This window comes from Aulonocara sp. 'chitande type north' Nkhata Bay, linkage group LG17 (genome assembly GCF_057382095.1).
Source record: "Aulonocara sp. 'chitande type north' Nkhata Bay isolate Kocher_YH1m ecotype deep benthic linkage group LG17, A_spYH_male_GT1.1, whole genome shotgun sequence".
Taxonomy (NCBI): domain Eukaryota; kingdom Metazoa; phylum Chordata; class Actinopteri; order Cichliformes; family Cichlidae; genus Aulonocara; species Aulonocara sp. 'chitande type north' Nkhata Bay.
Genome location: NC_141360.1, coordinates 1,834,380 through 1,850,859, shown reverse-complemented (window position 1 = coordinate 1,850,859; position 16,480 = coordinate 1,834,380). Strand labels below are relative to the sequence as shown.

General features: G+C 41.9%; 1 protein-coding gene across 2 annotated transcripts; it reads right to left on the bottom strand.

Moving 5' to 3' along the window:
- Window positions 1-3,094: 3,094 nt before the first annotated feature.
- Window positions 3,095-15,043, bottom strand: LOC147309416 (serine/threonine-protein kinase pim-1-like). Of its 2 annotated transcripts, XM_086269509.1 has the most exons (11): window positions 14,957-15,043; window positions 7,743-7,816; window positions 5,758-7,257; window positions 5,127-5,363; window positions 4,876-5,001; window positions 4,658-4,752; window positions 4,472-4,519; window positions 4,169-4,387; window positions 3,899-4,079; window positions 3,642-3,812; window positions 3,095-3,552 (listed from the first exon to the last, which is right to left on the bottom strand). In XM_086269509.1, the coding sequence occupies exons 3-11, from the start codon at window positions 5,816-5,818 to the stop codon at window positions 3,461-3,463; spliced, it is 1,230 nt and encodes a 409-aa protein (XP_086125635.1). In that variant the 5' UTR covers window positions 5,819-7,257; window positions 7,743-7,816; window positions 14,957-15,043; the 3' UTR covers window positions 3,095-3,460. The 2 variants fall into 2 exon arrangements, with proteins under 2 accessions (XP_086125635.1, XP_086125636.1); XM_086269510.1 differs by lacking the exons at window positions 7,743-7,816; window positions 14,957-15,043 and adding an exon at window positions 7,502-7,538.
- Window positions 15,044-16,480: the final 1,437 nt, after the last annotated feature.

Genomic DNA, 16,480 nt, shown 5'->3' with positions numbered 1-16,480 from the left:
AATACACAGTGGGCCAAAATTCAAAACTGGATCAAAGTCGCAGGCTAACTTTAATATTTATTGAAATATATTTATTCCTCCAGATATAAGAATGAACCTTTTCTTATGGACTCAAACACATTTTGCTGAAAAACTGAATATGGAACAAGCAAAGCTTAATACTAAACAATATATATATTAGCTGTATAATACCAGTAGGCCAGCTCTAATAGTAATTTGGTATGGCTTCGCGGGCCAAATGTAATTAGGTTGCGGGCCAAATTTGGCCAGAGTTTGACACCTATGGTGTAGACCATATAATCTGTCAGATAATTGCATTAAAATGCTACAAAAGGCACCTACCCCCAAACATGTCAAGAGATTCATTCAGTGACTTGAATGAAAGAATCTGACTCACCTCAAGTTAATTAAAATTAAAAATAAATCTTATTATGATTTAAACACGGAAATCTTAAAACGAAAAATAAGCGCATGCACAGTTGTTACAGGCTGCAAACATGTTTTATACTGCTTTGAAGTCTGGGACAGCATCATAAGAGGCATAACTGATCTCACCATAGTCCCATGAAGACTCAAGATGAGTGTTTTCACGACTGCCATCTTGGTGTTTTGAAATCAGGCATGATGAATGAAGGGAAGAACTGTCTGTTAAGGTTCTCAGTCGTTCAGGTCATCGTAGTCTAAGGAGCTTGGAAAGAAAAGCATCTGGACTTCTTTAAGTTTCTTGAAGAGCATTTCACCTCTCATTCAAGAAGCTTCTTCAGTTCTCTGAAGAAATTCTGAACTGAAGAAGCTTCTCAGATGAGAAGTGAAACATCTTCAAGAAACTTAAAGAAGTCCAGATGCTTTTCTTTCCAAGCTCCTTAGACTGTAGTTAAACTTCACACACTGGACTTGTCAGTCACACATCCTTCGCCAGTAGGCATTCCCAGAATGATCTTTCCCCTTCTGACGCTTAGAATGACCAAATATGTGCAAAATGGACAATTCCACATGCCACCATGTCAGTCTTTTATTAAATATGACATGAAACAAATGACTGAGCCATTAAATTTGTCACAAAGGTGTTCACCTAATTCCAGGCAAATGGAATAGACTTCTATGGGACCATAAGTCTTTTTGCACTTTGACATTTGTTTTACTTTTCAGATCTGTAACCTATAACTTTTATACTGTATGTGTTTTGATCATAGGAGTCTACTTACTTACTTTTAGCACGTTTAGCAGATGATGTTGGCTTCTTTTTTCAGTACTGGAGCTTCCTGCTCATTGAAGACTTTTCTAAAAGGAAATGCTTAATCCAAAATGGCGTTTTAAGGGCTTGGATTAATGTCAATTTCAGCAAATATTCTTTCTTATGTTAAAAGAACATGGATCTCTGTCAGTGATAACTTCTGACTTTATAACTCAAATTTTAAGAGAGAGCTTCACTGCTAAGCTCTCATCTGTGTGGGTGTCACGGTTCGCTTGAGGACTCACACGCAGGACTCAGAGGCACAGTCTGTATTTATTACAGTTCCACCAGGTGTATATACAAACAGTGCAGGGGATAGTGCTATATACAAAGCGGTGACAGGGAAAAGGCTCTGGGGAAATCCAGGTAGGGAAAAGACACTTGCTCCTCTTCTGACTCTCTCTCCAAACACCGCTCGGGGGATGCAGAGTCGGGTCCAGGGGATCTATGTACAGAAGGAAACACACGTTAGAGGTTTTGCACAGGGAAGCAAAAGAGAACTTGCTCAGAGCCGGGCTGCACTGACGCGAGTCACACACAACGATCCAGTGATGAGTAGAAGCCACTCCCTGGCTTAAATGCTAGCTGCACTGATGAGGCCCAGGTGTTTCCTCCTCAGAGGGGCGTGGGCCGAGGGCGTGAACCCACCATGAGTTCCGCCCTGGCGAGAGAGAGAGAGAGAGCACTACTAGTCAGCGGCCTGCTGATCCCCTGGCCGTGACAGTGGGGTTCAAATCCCTTATTCAGATTAAGATTTTATGTGACATTACATTGGCAAAAATTAAATTTACTTGAATAATGTGAGTATTGGAGTAAGTACTTGAGTAGTTTTTGAATAACTTTCATTTTGTAATGTGCATATTTTATGAATAATGATGTTTCAATACTTTAATCTACTGAATAAGTAAGAATTAGACTTAATAATCTTTTTACTTTAAAAAGGGAAATTGTGTACAATCTTTTATTCTCCAAAATGCACATAATAAAAATGTTTTGGGGAATGTATATGCTTTTTAAAAACCAATTGCTTCTTACTTGATGGATGCTATAACTTTCAGCAAAACTGAACTAAAATGTGTTAACAAGCTTACCAAATAAGAAATGTTTTGCACCAAGGCGTTAAAGAAATGCTAAGAAAAAATGAAAATACTACGTTGCAACCTGTGTGTGTGTGTGTTTATATATCTGTATCTATATAGATATAGATATATATGTGTATTCGTACCCTTTTTTCATCATCTAGTTTCCTGTGCCAGATCTTCTACTGATCCACTGAGGCAGACATGTAAAAAACATGAACTAAAGCATATTTCTGTATATAAACAGGACTTTAAATCTTTATCAACAGCTACTTTAGAGGAAATTCTTCAATAAACTGCAACCAAAGGCTCAACTCAGAGGACAAAACCCAACCTGTTATAAATAGTGTGACACCAAACTTTCTCTTGTGTAAAGTTACAAATAGGAGTAATTATCCACAGAAGCTTTTATACATAATGAAGTTATAATTCGTCCTGTAGAAATTGTACATTTAAGCTATATAGTTCCCTCTGTGATAACTCTGCTATGAATGCCTCTTATTAACTTTTATGCTTTTACAACCCACTATGAGCAAACACTCAGCAACAGTGGGAAGGAAAAACTCCCTTCTTGAAGGAAAAAACCTCTGGTAGAACCTGGAAATCTGTCTAAACTAGTTGGGGGTTAGAGCAACAGATGCAAGTCTTCAGATCATTTGCAGTGTGACTGTCTTTGTGCACACTTTAACCTGATTCAGTTTTCTTATTTGTCAAAATGCACCATGGGTAAAAAAAAACAAAACAAAACAAAATAGTAATGAAGGAGAATCCTCAGCAAAGATGAATTAAACAAGTTTTATTTTGATCCAATTTCCTTTAAGTAAAACACATCTTTATTTGATGACTTTAATGTCATCAAATAAAGACAGTTTTGATGGAGCTCCTGACCCAGCCCAAGCTCTCTATGAAGACGAGGAAAAACTCCCCAGGGGGCCAGATCGATGGGAAGAAACCTCGGGAAAGCCCATTCAAAGAGAGATCCCCTTTCCTGGGATGGCTGGGGGGGTTACAGGAAGTCCGAAAAAGCTAATTTTTTATTTATTTATTTTTTAAGATTGACCCATTCCTGTCCAACAGAAAAAAGAAAGGAGGTTACCACAATGTATCACACTTATATGATAAGGTGTGAATTGTGTGTTTGTGTGTGTTATCTTAGCCAGGGGTGAAGCTGGAGCTCCTCCAGTGTTGGGCGCTTCTCCGGGGCTATAGTTAAACATGCCTCCAAGAAATTCTGGCATTCTTGAAAGAAAGAAAAGATCAAAAAGATGAAGATGATAGTTCTAGTGATCCAAGGCATCAGTGAATCTGGAAGTGTGAAGTTTTCTTACCTGTGGACAGACGCTTTTTGATGCTCAGTTTCTTTGCGAGGAACCTCTCGGTACTAAAGTGCCGTGCATGAAGCGCTTCATACAACACCACTCCCATTTGCCACACCGTGGTGGGTCCACACCTGTAGCAGCTCCTCCTGTACCACTCGGGAGGGGTGTGAAGAGGAGTGCCTAACAAACAGACACAATTACAATTTCTTCTAAAACAAAAGACACAAATTGTTACATCTGTGAAAAGCAGGAGCAGAATATGTTACCATAGAAGACGCGATACAGAGATCGCTGTTTAACAAAGCAGCTCAGTCCAAAGTCAATGATGCGAACTCGAGGCACATCGGAGCCGGTCTCAATCAGAATGTTTTCTCCCTTGATGTCCCGATGAAAGATGTGTTTATCCTCAAGTTCCTTTACAGCATCAACGAGTTGCTTCAGAATGACCTGGAAAAGATGAAAAACACAATAATGAGTTAATGCTTTTCTGCCTTGATTGAATGCTGTACAGTCTAAGGCTCTCCCAGTCAACCTACCTTGGCCTTGTCCTCTGGTAAGGTTCTTCCATATTCTGCTTTGTATTTTTGCAGGTCCACAGCGGGGACAGGTCTCTCCAGCACCAGGATCAGCTCTTTGCCAAGGTCGAACCACTCCAGCAAGGACACAGGTGCTGATATTCCCACTGACCCTTCTGCTTCACCTGCAAGCTTAACCATAATGGCCACTTCCACCGAGAGCATCTTCCCGCTTTCATCCTGAAATATTACAACAAAGTGGATGATGAGGAACGCCGCATTCAATCCAGTAATGTAAAACTAATTCAAGTGTTGGACGCTTACCGCCACTTTGCAGTAGACTTTATTTTTGGGAATGTGTTTGATGGCAACCTAGAAGACACAGAGCATTGGTGAGCATTTCCTCAGTATGACATAATGAAAGGTGGAAACACAGCAGACGTCTCAGTTTACGATATTATCCATTATCTGCGTTACTGCCTGTCTTACTACCATCATCTGAACACTTACTGGAAAACGATCTTCTATCCGGTAGCCAGAAAACACTGCTCCGCAGCCTCCTTCTCCGAGCTGGTGCTCCTCCACATATCTGGCTTGGAATTCACCTGAACAGACAAAACAGCAAATCTTGTTTTATTACAGCTGTGACACAAATTACTCTCCTCTGTAGCCTAAATGTTCCTTTTGCCCTTCCCCTGAATATAAAACCCAAGCTGCTTGCTACTTACGTTTTTGGTCTGCCACTGATTTTTTGTCCTGGTCCACATTCCTTTTTTTTTTCTTGGGTGGCTCTCTGTTGTCTCCCGTGGCCTTTCTTTTGCCATTTTTTGCGCACACCTGTTTGTTGTTCAAGTCTGGAGATGTGGAAAACACCAAAAGCACATCAGCTCACTGGATGATAGACACAAACACTAAACACCAATATCTTAAACCTAGCAACCACACTTAATCTACCCCCTTATTCAACTAATTAGCCTACCTTTACCAGAGTCCAACGAGGAGGATGCTTGCTCCTTGTCACCGCTCATATGGTCAAGAAGTTTAGCCCTCTTTGCTTTCTTTGTTGTGTCCTCTTCATCTTGCACAACCTTGCGCTTCACTCCTTTGACCACATCTGAGCTGGTGGAAGGACCAGCCTGCTCAGCGACCCTCCTCCTTTTCATTGGGGTCTTCTTTTCAGGACTGGCCTTTCTTTTAGCAGTCCTGCTCTTACGATCTATAAACGACAACAACACAGTGGTGAAAAAGAGTCCCCGACATCAAGACTGGAAGCAGTTTGATGGCAAAGAATTTGAAATTGCTTTTGCTTAAATGATCACAAGTTTAATCTTGGGATGAAAAAAAAAAAACTGATCAGTGCGAGTTGATACTAGGTTTACTAAGTCTTAGATCTTGATGGCACTTGTTGGTCTGTTTTTACTGTTGAGTCCAAGAATAAACTTATTACATTATTTTACCAAAAGACCGGTAACCTTTCTTTGATTAGACATCTTGTATTAAAGCTATTTTCAATTAAACATATGATTCAATTGCTCTAAAAATGATTCACACAGTGTCAACATTTCTAGGATTTGGATTTTACCAGGATTTGATTTTATTATTTTACTTACCTTGATCTCCCGAATCTTTCTTATCGGCTGGAGTGGCAATTTTTCTTGTTTCCTTTTTCATTGTAATTTCGGAGACCCTTTAAAATCGAAAATGTAAACCGTAATGAGCTAAGATTGAGTTAATATTCCTTCAAATGTGCACCCTTCAAATGCTTGACTTTTCTAACTGAATTCTGTAAGTGAGCTTTATAAGTAAACTCTGGAAACTACGGCAACACAACATAGAATCTTGCCTTTCAGTGACTTCACTGACTGCCAGTAGTTCAAAGTAGTTTACAGAAAAACACTGGCAGACAAAGCCATAATATTTCATATAATTCAATCATTTCATATCAATTAAACAGTTTCTTTCATTATCTTTCATCATTTGTATAAAGACCTCATCTATGGATGACAGTATGAAGATTTGTGGTTGACCACACACATTATAATAAACACAGTGTCAGCTACATTGTCATCTGATTTAAAGTATTTATTATGTACATTTAACTGTCATGGTAGTGAGTCTGTGACCCAGTGTTTTGTGTTTGTTCATTTATATTCATTGATTATTCTTATGTATGTTTTTGGTTCTCTTTATTGTTTTCTTCTTGTGTTATATTCTTAGGCTTTAGGTTTCTGTTACTTTGCCTTGCCCCTGTGTCCCACGTGTCATGTCTAGTCACTCTTGTTTCCATGTTCCCCAATTTCTCCCCAGTCAGTCATGTCTCTGTGTCAACTCTGTGTCTTTGTAAAAGTCTCTTGTTTGCTGTTTTACTTTGATAGTCATGTGTGCTGTGTTAGTGTTTTCATGTCTGTGAAGGTTCTCAGTCATCTAGGTCATCGTAGTCTAAGGAGTTTGGAAAGAAAGCGTCTGGACTTGAAGTTGCTTGAAGATGTTTCACCTTCTCGGATGAAAAGAACTTAAACTTTGCTTGAACGTCTTCAAGCAACTTAAAGAAGTCCAGACGTTTTCTTTCTAAGCTCCTTAGACTATGTTAGTGTTTTCAGTTTTCCTTCCCCATGGTCTTGTTGTTTGTGATTTCTCGCAGCTGTGCTCTCATCCTGTGTCTTATTCCCTCATTTATCCCTCTGTGTATTTAAGCCCATTGTTTTCCTCTGTTTGCTGTTGGGTTATCTGTGTATCATCCATGACAATTAAATGAAATAGCAAATGCAACTACAATTTCAATGAGATTCATTCCTGGCATTCTACTGCGGTGGCTGAAAGTAGACACCAAGCATTATCACTGTAACTGATGTAAATATTGGACTTGGAGGGGATTCGTCTGATAGACTGATGCAAACATTACTGTGAGGAAATTTTTGAATCTCCCAATTTTCTTTTTTTCAGAAAGAAAGAAAGTTGGTTACTGTATCACATTTGTATGGCAAGATGTGAATTCAGTATGCGTGTGTGTTTGTGTCAGAGAGGAGTTTATCTGAGCCAGGGGTAAAGCAGGAGGTCCTCCAGCATTGGGCACTTCTCCAGGACTTTGTTAAAACTTGTTTTCAAGACGTCTGAAATGAAAGAAGGACAAGAGATATCGAGATGATAATTCCAGTGATCCAAGCGATCACATTGATTTTCTGCAAAATTTTCTTTTTGAGAGTCATTCGGCTGGGCAGGGGGTATAACACATCTGCAATGCAGCAACATCTGCTCTCTGGGCCTGTGTGAGAGTGTTATCTCAATGGCGGGAATGAGGATGTTGGAATTTGGCATCTCAGGCACCAACTCATCTCTTTCCTTAACCGGGCTCACCAGAGATTGGTTTCAGCCTCTCTCCATGCTTTAAGGAGGTTGAGTTGATAAATCTGACTGGCCCCTCCCCTGTCTGACCCTATCTCTTCATAGTCAACACCAATGTTCTCACCGTGTGACCATGAACGGTCCTTACCACTTGGCAAGTAATTTCGAGCTAGAAGAAGGGAGTAAGACAAGCACTTTATGTCCCTGTTAAAATACAACTACATTTTATCAAATATCACTAAGCAGTCCTTACCTTTAAATACAGCCTGGTTTCTTTCTCTTTCTTTCTATATCTCTGAGTGAAGTTAGCTCTCATTCTTTCTCTTCCTGTGAAATACAGCAAGTAGAGCTTTAGATAGCAACACACTGTGACACAGTTAGTGTTTGTTGAGGTGATAGAAATGCTGCATTTGAAATTACCTGACACAACATTTTACTCCCTTTTATGTTCACTCCTTTTTTTCTGAAGTACCGCAAATTATGGGCACGTGGGGTTGTTCTGGTGTTGTGCTAAAAATAAATCAATCAAAACTACAGTACATGGTTTGTTCTTTCATCTCTTTTTATGCGACATCCTCTACTGATTAAAACGCGACTGCCTTTCACTGTTTAGGCTCAAATCTCATTGTTTGAAGGCCTGCAGTGACGTGAAATATTAACTTCCCCCAAATGCGTTAAACCCAAAGTAACGAGTTTGTTTTGAAAATATACGGAGTGGAAACTACAGATATTTGTAGTTTTGCACGTCTTTCTTCCTCCACCAGAGGCCATAGGCGCTGTCGATCTTGTATGTCCTCCTGCGGCAACATCTCTGTGAAGCTGATGCCTTCTTGCTTGCAGGTTGAAGAATCTTTGGTGCGCCTCCACAATTCTTCTTTAATTCGCCTCTGTGTGAATAGAATAATGATGTTTCTGTTTCTGCCATCAACTTGTTTCCCTAAGCGGTGGACAATATCAACAGCCTCTTCTAAGTTCAAGTCAGGGGCAATCTTCTGAAGCGTTTGCAAAACCTTCACTCTAATGTTTTCGTCTTTGTCTTCCTTCACCCCTTTCAGTTTTAGGCACCACCTCATTCGGTAGCGCTCTTGTTCTCTCACTCTTCTTTTCAAGTCTTCGTTTTCTTTAAGCAGCAGTTCATTCGCATTTGCCAGTTTAACAACTTTCAGTTTGCAATCAGCTATCTCTGCAGCGTTAAACTCTACAGCCTTAGCCAAGCTGGCAACCATAGCTGCACTTTGTCTGTTTTGTTCCTTGATATCCTCCAGTTGTGCTTCAAATTTTTTGTCAAGTCCCATAATGGCTTCAAAAATAGTTTTATTGGAGATATCATCAACCTTTCGTCTCCCTGTGAGGTGTCATGCCGAGCAGATATCAGAATTGAGTTCAAGCAAAGTTGACTCTTTTGGTGATTACAGTTTGTCCGGGCGGGCTGTGCGTCTTATTTCATCTGCAGACACGTCGTTGGATGAGGAACAGCTCATGTTGGCATCAGTGGCAGTCAGGATGGCGGCATCTTCCAGAGGGAAGGTCAGGTCGCTGGTCTCTCTGAGCAGGACGCTGTCCACCAACAAGCCCGGTTCCACGGCTGGAGATTACCCTCCTCCGGCTGAAGCCCCCGCTTTTCCCCCGAACAGCGAGCCAGCAGCGGCGCCTCAGCGGAGACCCAAAAGCAGCGGCTGCTCCGTGCTCCTCTTCCCCAGTCAGGGCAGCCAGTTTGTGGGCATGGGCAGAGGACTTTTGAAATACCCCAACATTAAAGAAATGTTCACCATAGCCCAGAAGATCCTGGGTTATGACCTGCTGTCTCTGTGTCTGGAGGGCCCCGAGGACGAGCTGCAGAAAACCCCAAAGTAAGTGCCAGATAAATGTCTGGAAAAGGACAATAACTGCAGGTCCTGCCTTCTTAAATGTGGCCATTTTATCTTTTAAAAAAAAAAAAAAATACTGCTACAGTAATATTAATTTATATTTAAAATGTGCGCACATTATGTATGAAGGTGTGGATGAATGATGCTTGTTGTAAGAAAGCATTTTGAGTGCCCAGTAGAAGAGCATCTTTCAAATGCAAAGTTTCTCATTTCAACTTTAATTACTGCACATGATTAAGGCGATAAGAGTAAATAAGGCTTCCAACAGTGGTTATTTCTTATTATCATATCTTATTTTTATTGGTTTTATCAGTAGATTGTTGTTTCACTCCCACCAAAAACATCACCGTAAATAATCTTCTGATTCTGAATGACCATTTAAAAAAATAAACAAATTGTTCTGAGTTAATTTCAGTTACGGATGTATCAGTGACGTAAATGATATATCGGTCATAATCGGGAGGCTGTTACATTTTTATTTTTTTTTACTTGTTTTGACTTGTCTTTTCTGGGGCGATGAACTTTGCAGAAGGTAGAAAGATTTCTTTTTTGGGGTCTTTTTGTGCATTTGTACAGTGGCGTGTCTAGAAAATTTTTGTTGGGGGGGCCAGGTAGGGGCACAGATTTGGAGAAGGGTGGCAGATGTAATTGGCAGATAATGTTAAAAACAATTCTACCAACCGTTAACCATAATTCAATAACCCTGTAAACCTAATAACCGTAACCTTATTAGAATGAGATTTTAACCACTACGGTGCAAAGTGTTTAGATACTGTGTTGATTAAGTACAAGAGATACAATCAGTCAGTGTTTATTCAGCATTCAAGGACATCAATATTTGCATAGTATTTTTACTGACATGTAGTGAATGAATGAATGAATGAATGAATGAATGAATATTCTTTATTGTCATTGTCACAGGTACAATGAAATTGAAAGATGTCTCTGGTCAGTGCAACATCACAAAAGATAAATACTTAAAAACTATAATGATAGGATATAAAAGATAGAAATACATATAAAATACAGTATTCTCATACCGTAGATACACCCAAGCAATCCAGGCCTAAGGCCCCATACAGACACTCAACATACGACCTAGTTGATATATCACTCAAACAATCAATCACTCAATCAATTTGTTAGCGCATCCAACAAAACATGTCTGAAAGCATTCCAACATCAAGGGCACAAATGACAACAGGGGCAATGAAAGTCATCTACTTTTAGTAGCATTGAGACATGATATTGCAATTGGGTAGAAACTGTGTTTGAGTCTGTTAGTCCTTGTGTATGTTGTTCTATACCGTTTACCTGAAGGCAGCAGTTCGAACATGGAGTGACCAGGGTGTGAGGTGTCCTTTATGATGTTATGGGCTCTTTTGAGGCAGCGGGAACTGTGTAGGTCTTTCAGTTTGAGGAGAGGGCAGCCGATTGTCCTTTGGGCAGCGTTGATTACTCCCTGGAGTGCTTTCCTCTCAGCCACTGTGCAGCTAGCGTACCATATGCCTATGCAGTACGTTAGTATGCTTTCGATGGAGGCTCTGTAGAAAGACAACAGCAGTCTCTGTGTGATGTTGTTCTTCCTAAGCACTCTCAGAAAGTACAGTCTCTGTTGTGTCTTTTTCAGTAGCTCAGAGGTATTCACACTCCAGGATAGGTTTCCCTCTATGCTGACTCCCAAGAAGCGGAAGTCTGCCACCCTCTCCACACAGTCGTCGCTGATGATTAGTGGTTGGATTTCTGTCTTGTGTCTTCTGTAGTCAATTATGAGTTCTTTGGTCTTTTTCGTGTTTAGGAGAAGGTTGTTATCCTTGCACCATGAAGACAGCCGCTCCACCTCATCTCTGTAGGCAGACTCATCTCCCCCAGATATGAGCCCCACCACAGTAGTGTCATCTGCGAACTTTACAATGGCGTTGCTCTGGTGGGCGGGGGTGCAGTCGTGTGTATAAAGCGAGTAGAGCAGTGGACTAAGCACGCAGCCCTGTGGCGACCCAGTGCTTAGATTTAGGGCTGGAGATGTGTAACGTCCCACTCTCACTCTCTGTCTGCGGTCGGTGAGGAAGCTATTGATCCACTTACAGGTGCTGTGAGGAAGCCCTAGGTCTTTTAGCTTGGCGTCCAGTTTGTATGGAAGAATGGTGTTAAATGCCGAGCTATAATCCACAAAGAGCATACGCACATAGCTTCCTTGCCTCTCCAGATGTGTTAATGCTACATTGAGTGCTGTTGCTATGGCGTCCTCTGTCGATCGGTTTGCTCTGTAGGCAAACTGGTGTGGGTCAAGGCTGCTGGGTAGGGCTGCTGTAATGTGGTAACGCACAAGTTTCTCAAAGCACTTCATCACCACCGGGGTTAGTGCCACTGGTCTATAGTCATTTAGGCTAGAGATATGAGATTTCTTGGGCAAGGGTATTATGGTGGAGGTCTTGAGGCAGGGTGGGACGTTTGACTGTTCAAGGGATTGGTTAAAAATCCTGGTGAAAATATAGGCAAGCTGGTCTGCGCAGTCTCTCAGCACACGTCCTGGTACACCATCTGGGCCGGCTGCCTTCCTTGGGTTAACAGCCCGCAGGGTGCGCCTCACTTCATGCTCCTCCAGAGTGATGATGGTACTGCTGCTGTGGGCTGTATGGTGTAGCTGTTCCTCTGAGGCATAGGGTGCAGTGACCTCAAAGCGTGTGAAGAAGATGTTCAGCTCCTCCGCCAATGCTGGGTCACCTTCAGCCATACCTGATTTGGACTTGTAGTTTGTCAGCTGCTGGACACCCTGCCACACCAGCCGGCTGTTCTTACTCTCCAGGTGGTTCTCGATCTTCTTCCTATAGTCCGCCTTGGCCTTCTTAATGCCTTTTTTCAGGTTGGCTCTAGCCCTGCTGTAGCTCTCCCTGCTTCCGGACCTGAAGGCGCTGTTCCTCTCTTTTAACAGCTGCTGGACTTCCTGGGTCATCCATGGCTTTTGGTTGGTGTAAACCCAGATCTGCTTGTCTACTGTGACAGTGTCTATACAGTGTTTGATGTAACAGAGGACACTGTTTGTGAACATTTCCAGGTCTTGATGTTGGAAGATATTCCAGTTGGTTCTGTCAAAGCAGTCCTGTAGCTGTTGAGAAGCGCCCTCTGGCCATGTTGTTATAGTTTTAGTGATGGTCGACGCAGTTTTCCTGATTGGGGCATATGCAGGAATTAGGAGCAGGGATAAATGGTCAGATTGGCCCAGATGTGGTAAAGGTCTTGCTCTGTAGCCCTTCTTGATGTTGGAATAGACTTTATCTAAGGTGTTAGCCCCTCTCGTGGCACACTTCACATGCTGGTGGAAATTAGGGATAGCTGTTTTTAAATCCACCTGATTAAAATCACCCGCTATAATGTGCACTGCGTCAGGATATTTATTGAGTTTATTGTTGATGTTCGTGTGCAAAAGCGCTAGTGCCACGTTAGTATTTGCATCTGGCGGTATGTAAACAGTTGTTATTACCACAACAGTGAACTCCCGTGGAAGATAGATGGGCCTGCATTTGACAGTCAGATATTCTATGTCCGGAGAACAGTGACGGTCTATGATCACTGTGTTTGTACACCAGCTGTTATTCACGTATATGCAGATTCCCCCTCCTTTTCTCTTACCGGAATTGTTTGTTCTATCCTGGCGCTGTGCGGTGTAGCCTGCTAGCTCAATAGCAGAGTCCGGGATGGACTGATGCAGCCAGGACTCAGTGATTAGAAGAATACATGAGTTTTTGATGTGATTGTCCGTTGTTATTTGTAACCTTAGTTCGTCCATCTTGTTCGCCAAGGATCTGACATTCGAGAGATATAAACTCGGGAGCGGTGGTTTGAAAGGCTTCCTCCTTAGCCTGGTTAGCACGCCAGCCCGGCAGCCTCGCTTCCTCCTTCTCTCTCGTCGCCGTCTGCGTCTCCCTCCCGCCGGAATAGTAATCCAAGGAGCGCCCGGTCTCCTCGCTACTTCCTCTGGTATTTTGTGTGAGTGGATAAATTCCATGGTCACGCTCACACGGTAACTCACTCCGATCTTAAGAAGATCATGTCTGCTGAAGATGTTATTCGCTTGACTGATCGCGCACAAAACAAAACACAAAACGTACAAAGATAACCAAACACCACACTGACCAGTGGTACATCGAGCTGCTGCAACTGTGTGCGCCGCCATCACAGTGCACATGTGTTTTGGGCAAAAACATTTTTGAATATTAAAATACGAACATTTTTAACATACATTTGGCAAATTAGCCAATTCCAATGCAAAACCAATGCCTGTTAAAAAAAAAAAAGAAGATAATCTTCTCACAAACTGGTGTTTGATTTTGAAACAGGAAAAAAGTGGAGAAACAACTGAAAAGACTAACATTTGAATAAAACCTGAAAGCAAGTAAATACTTTATATGCTGCCTTACTTTGGTAATATTGAGAACAACACTGGCTGATGATGAAATGCAGTCAGCTGGCATGGTGACACTGCCAGTATTAACCTGCAGGGCTGGACTGGGACAAAAAATTGGGCATTTTCACTACAGATTGGCCCACCAGGTATTAAAGCCATAAAGCCTTTGAATGAAAACAAATGCTGTTGTGACAGTGATGTACAGTCTTTTTGGTATATGTATGATTTCTATACATTTTACGTCAGATAAAAACTTTCTTCGCAAGATTCAGATAATTATTTAATAAAAGCTAGATATTTTAAATGAGAATAAAAAAGAAAAGTATTTCTTTATGCCCTCCTCTCCCTGTTAATGCCCTACCTGGCCCCCTGGCAACACTTTGCTAGACCCGCCCCTGCACAGTTACCAGCTGTCAGCTACATAAAAAAAGGATCCTGGTGTTATTTGTCTCTCAGAAACAGTTCATAACTTCAACTCATTCCTGTCACCTAAAAGGTAAACCTGTTTCTCCATCACCTGTTCAGCTCTGATGGTTCAGTAAGGACATCTCCTGGTTTCATCTTCATGTTTCCCTCTCACCACATATCCAAACCGACATCATGACCAGCAGCTTTACAGCTGTGGCTCCAGCAAACATTCTAACTAAATCAATTCTAACAACAGCTGATCAAGCTTAAACGTGCTGCTGCTGTTTAGCGCGACATCTGCTGGTTTCCTCTTTCTGGCTCAAAGTGGGTGATAAACAAACAAGAGAGACGATCAGCTGATCATTGATCAGTTTCATGATTGAAGTAGCAACAGGAGAGAGAGGAGAGAGAATGAGAGGAGAAGAGGCAGCTGTGCAGCGTAAAGACAGAATAACTCCAGTTTTGTGTCTTTTTCCATTCTAGCTGAAGTCCGGGACAAACTGCGTCTCTTCTCAGCTCAATACCAAACGCGTAATATTTTCTATGAATGAGGGACCATTCCATTTTTAAGGAGCTGTTGGCAACTCTACTAACTAACCTTATGAATAAAATAAAGTTCACTATCAGTAACATCATAGCAACCGAACATCTGTATAAACTTGTCATGCTAGCTCACACAGTATGAGGTATTGTAACTGACTGTAAAAAGTCAGCACAACGAAAATAAACTCCACCTAAACTTGGTTTATATCTGACCCAGATAGACTGCAGCTCATAACTTCTTACCTGAAGTTCAGTTCACCTGACACTCGGACTGGTGGCCGCCTCGGGGCTCTCCTCCTGCTTCCCCTTCCCTCATCCACCTGCTGGCCTCTGTGGAAGCCCCGCCATAGCCACCACCAAACAACTGAGTTATTTTTACACATCGACCTGCATCTTATAACTCATAACTCTTATGTTAAGTGGGGGAACTTGCACAATCGGTGGCTAACTAAATACTTTTTTGCCCCACTGTACACTCACTGGCCAAATTTTTGTTAGATACACCTGTTGAGCTGCTCATTAGGTCAAATACCTAATCAGCCTATCACATAGCAGCAGCTCAGTGCATTTAGGCATGTATACATTAATAAGATGACCTGCTGAAGGTCAAAGGGGATTTAAATGACTTTGAACATGCATTGTTGTTTGTGTCGGACAGGCTTGTCTGAGTATTTCAGAAACTGTACAACCATCTAACCGGTTTATAGAAAATGGTCTGAAATGGAGGAAATCTCCTGTGAGCAGCACTTCTCTGGGAAAAAATCACTTGTTGGTGCCAAAGATCAAAAGCGGAATGAGCAGATTACTTACAGCTGTAAGGAAAGCAACATGAACTCAAATACCCACTTACTTCAACCAAGTTATCAAGAAGAGCACCGCTGAAAGCACAATACGTTGAACCTCGAAGCTGATGGCCTAGTGTCACCTGCTGGATAGAGGTGAAAACACAAAGCAAACAATGTCTCTTTCATCTGTTTCACAGCATGCACGGGAACTGGAAACTCGCCGAAGGGAGGCAGAGGAGAGAGAGCGGAGGAAGCAGAGGGAGGTGCAGCTGGAACTGGAAAGACAGCTGAAAGAGGCTGTGATGGTAAAAAAAAAAGTTTTCCACTTGACACCAATTATGTACAGAGTCTTTTCTCCTTGACTTTGATCTTTGAGAACTCCAGCAAAATGTTGACTGTCATTATAAAATTCACACCTAGTCTTTAATGATTTGGAAAAATGGTTATGACAGTCCAGGAAAAGGTAATTCAGGAATAGGTCAGTTTATACCGCTCTGTTGGTGCATCTGTTTATGTAGCTGTGTGTGTGTGTGTGCATAGATAAAAGACAGCATGCAGGCTGAGATGCAGGTGAAGGAAAAGGAGGCTGAACAACAGAAGAAGAGGATCAGGGAGCTGGAGCTGACACAGCAGCAGCTGGAAGTTGCCCTTAATATGGAGATCCAGGCTCGGCTGGAGGAGGAGAGGGCCAGACTGGAGCTTGAGCGGTAACAATGGATTTCTAACTCTTATTATGGCCCTTTATTATTTTATTTGTGATGGAGATCTGAGATATCCATGAGAAGTATTAACATTTTCAGTTGCTTCTTCCCTTTTTCCCCTCCTTCAGGTTGCTGCAGGCTGAAGATGAAAAGAGGAAACATTTCCAGCTCCTCCAGGAGCAGCAACGTACAATGCAAAACCTCAGCCCCATACAGGAGCTGTCAGATGGCAGAGGACACCCCCTCAGCCCTCAACTCTGCCTCTCAGGAGCTCCAGGATC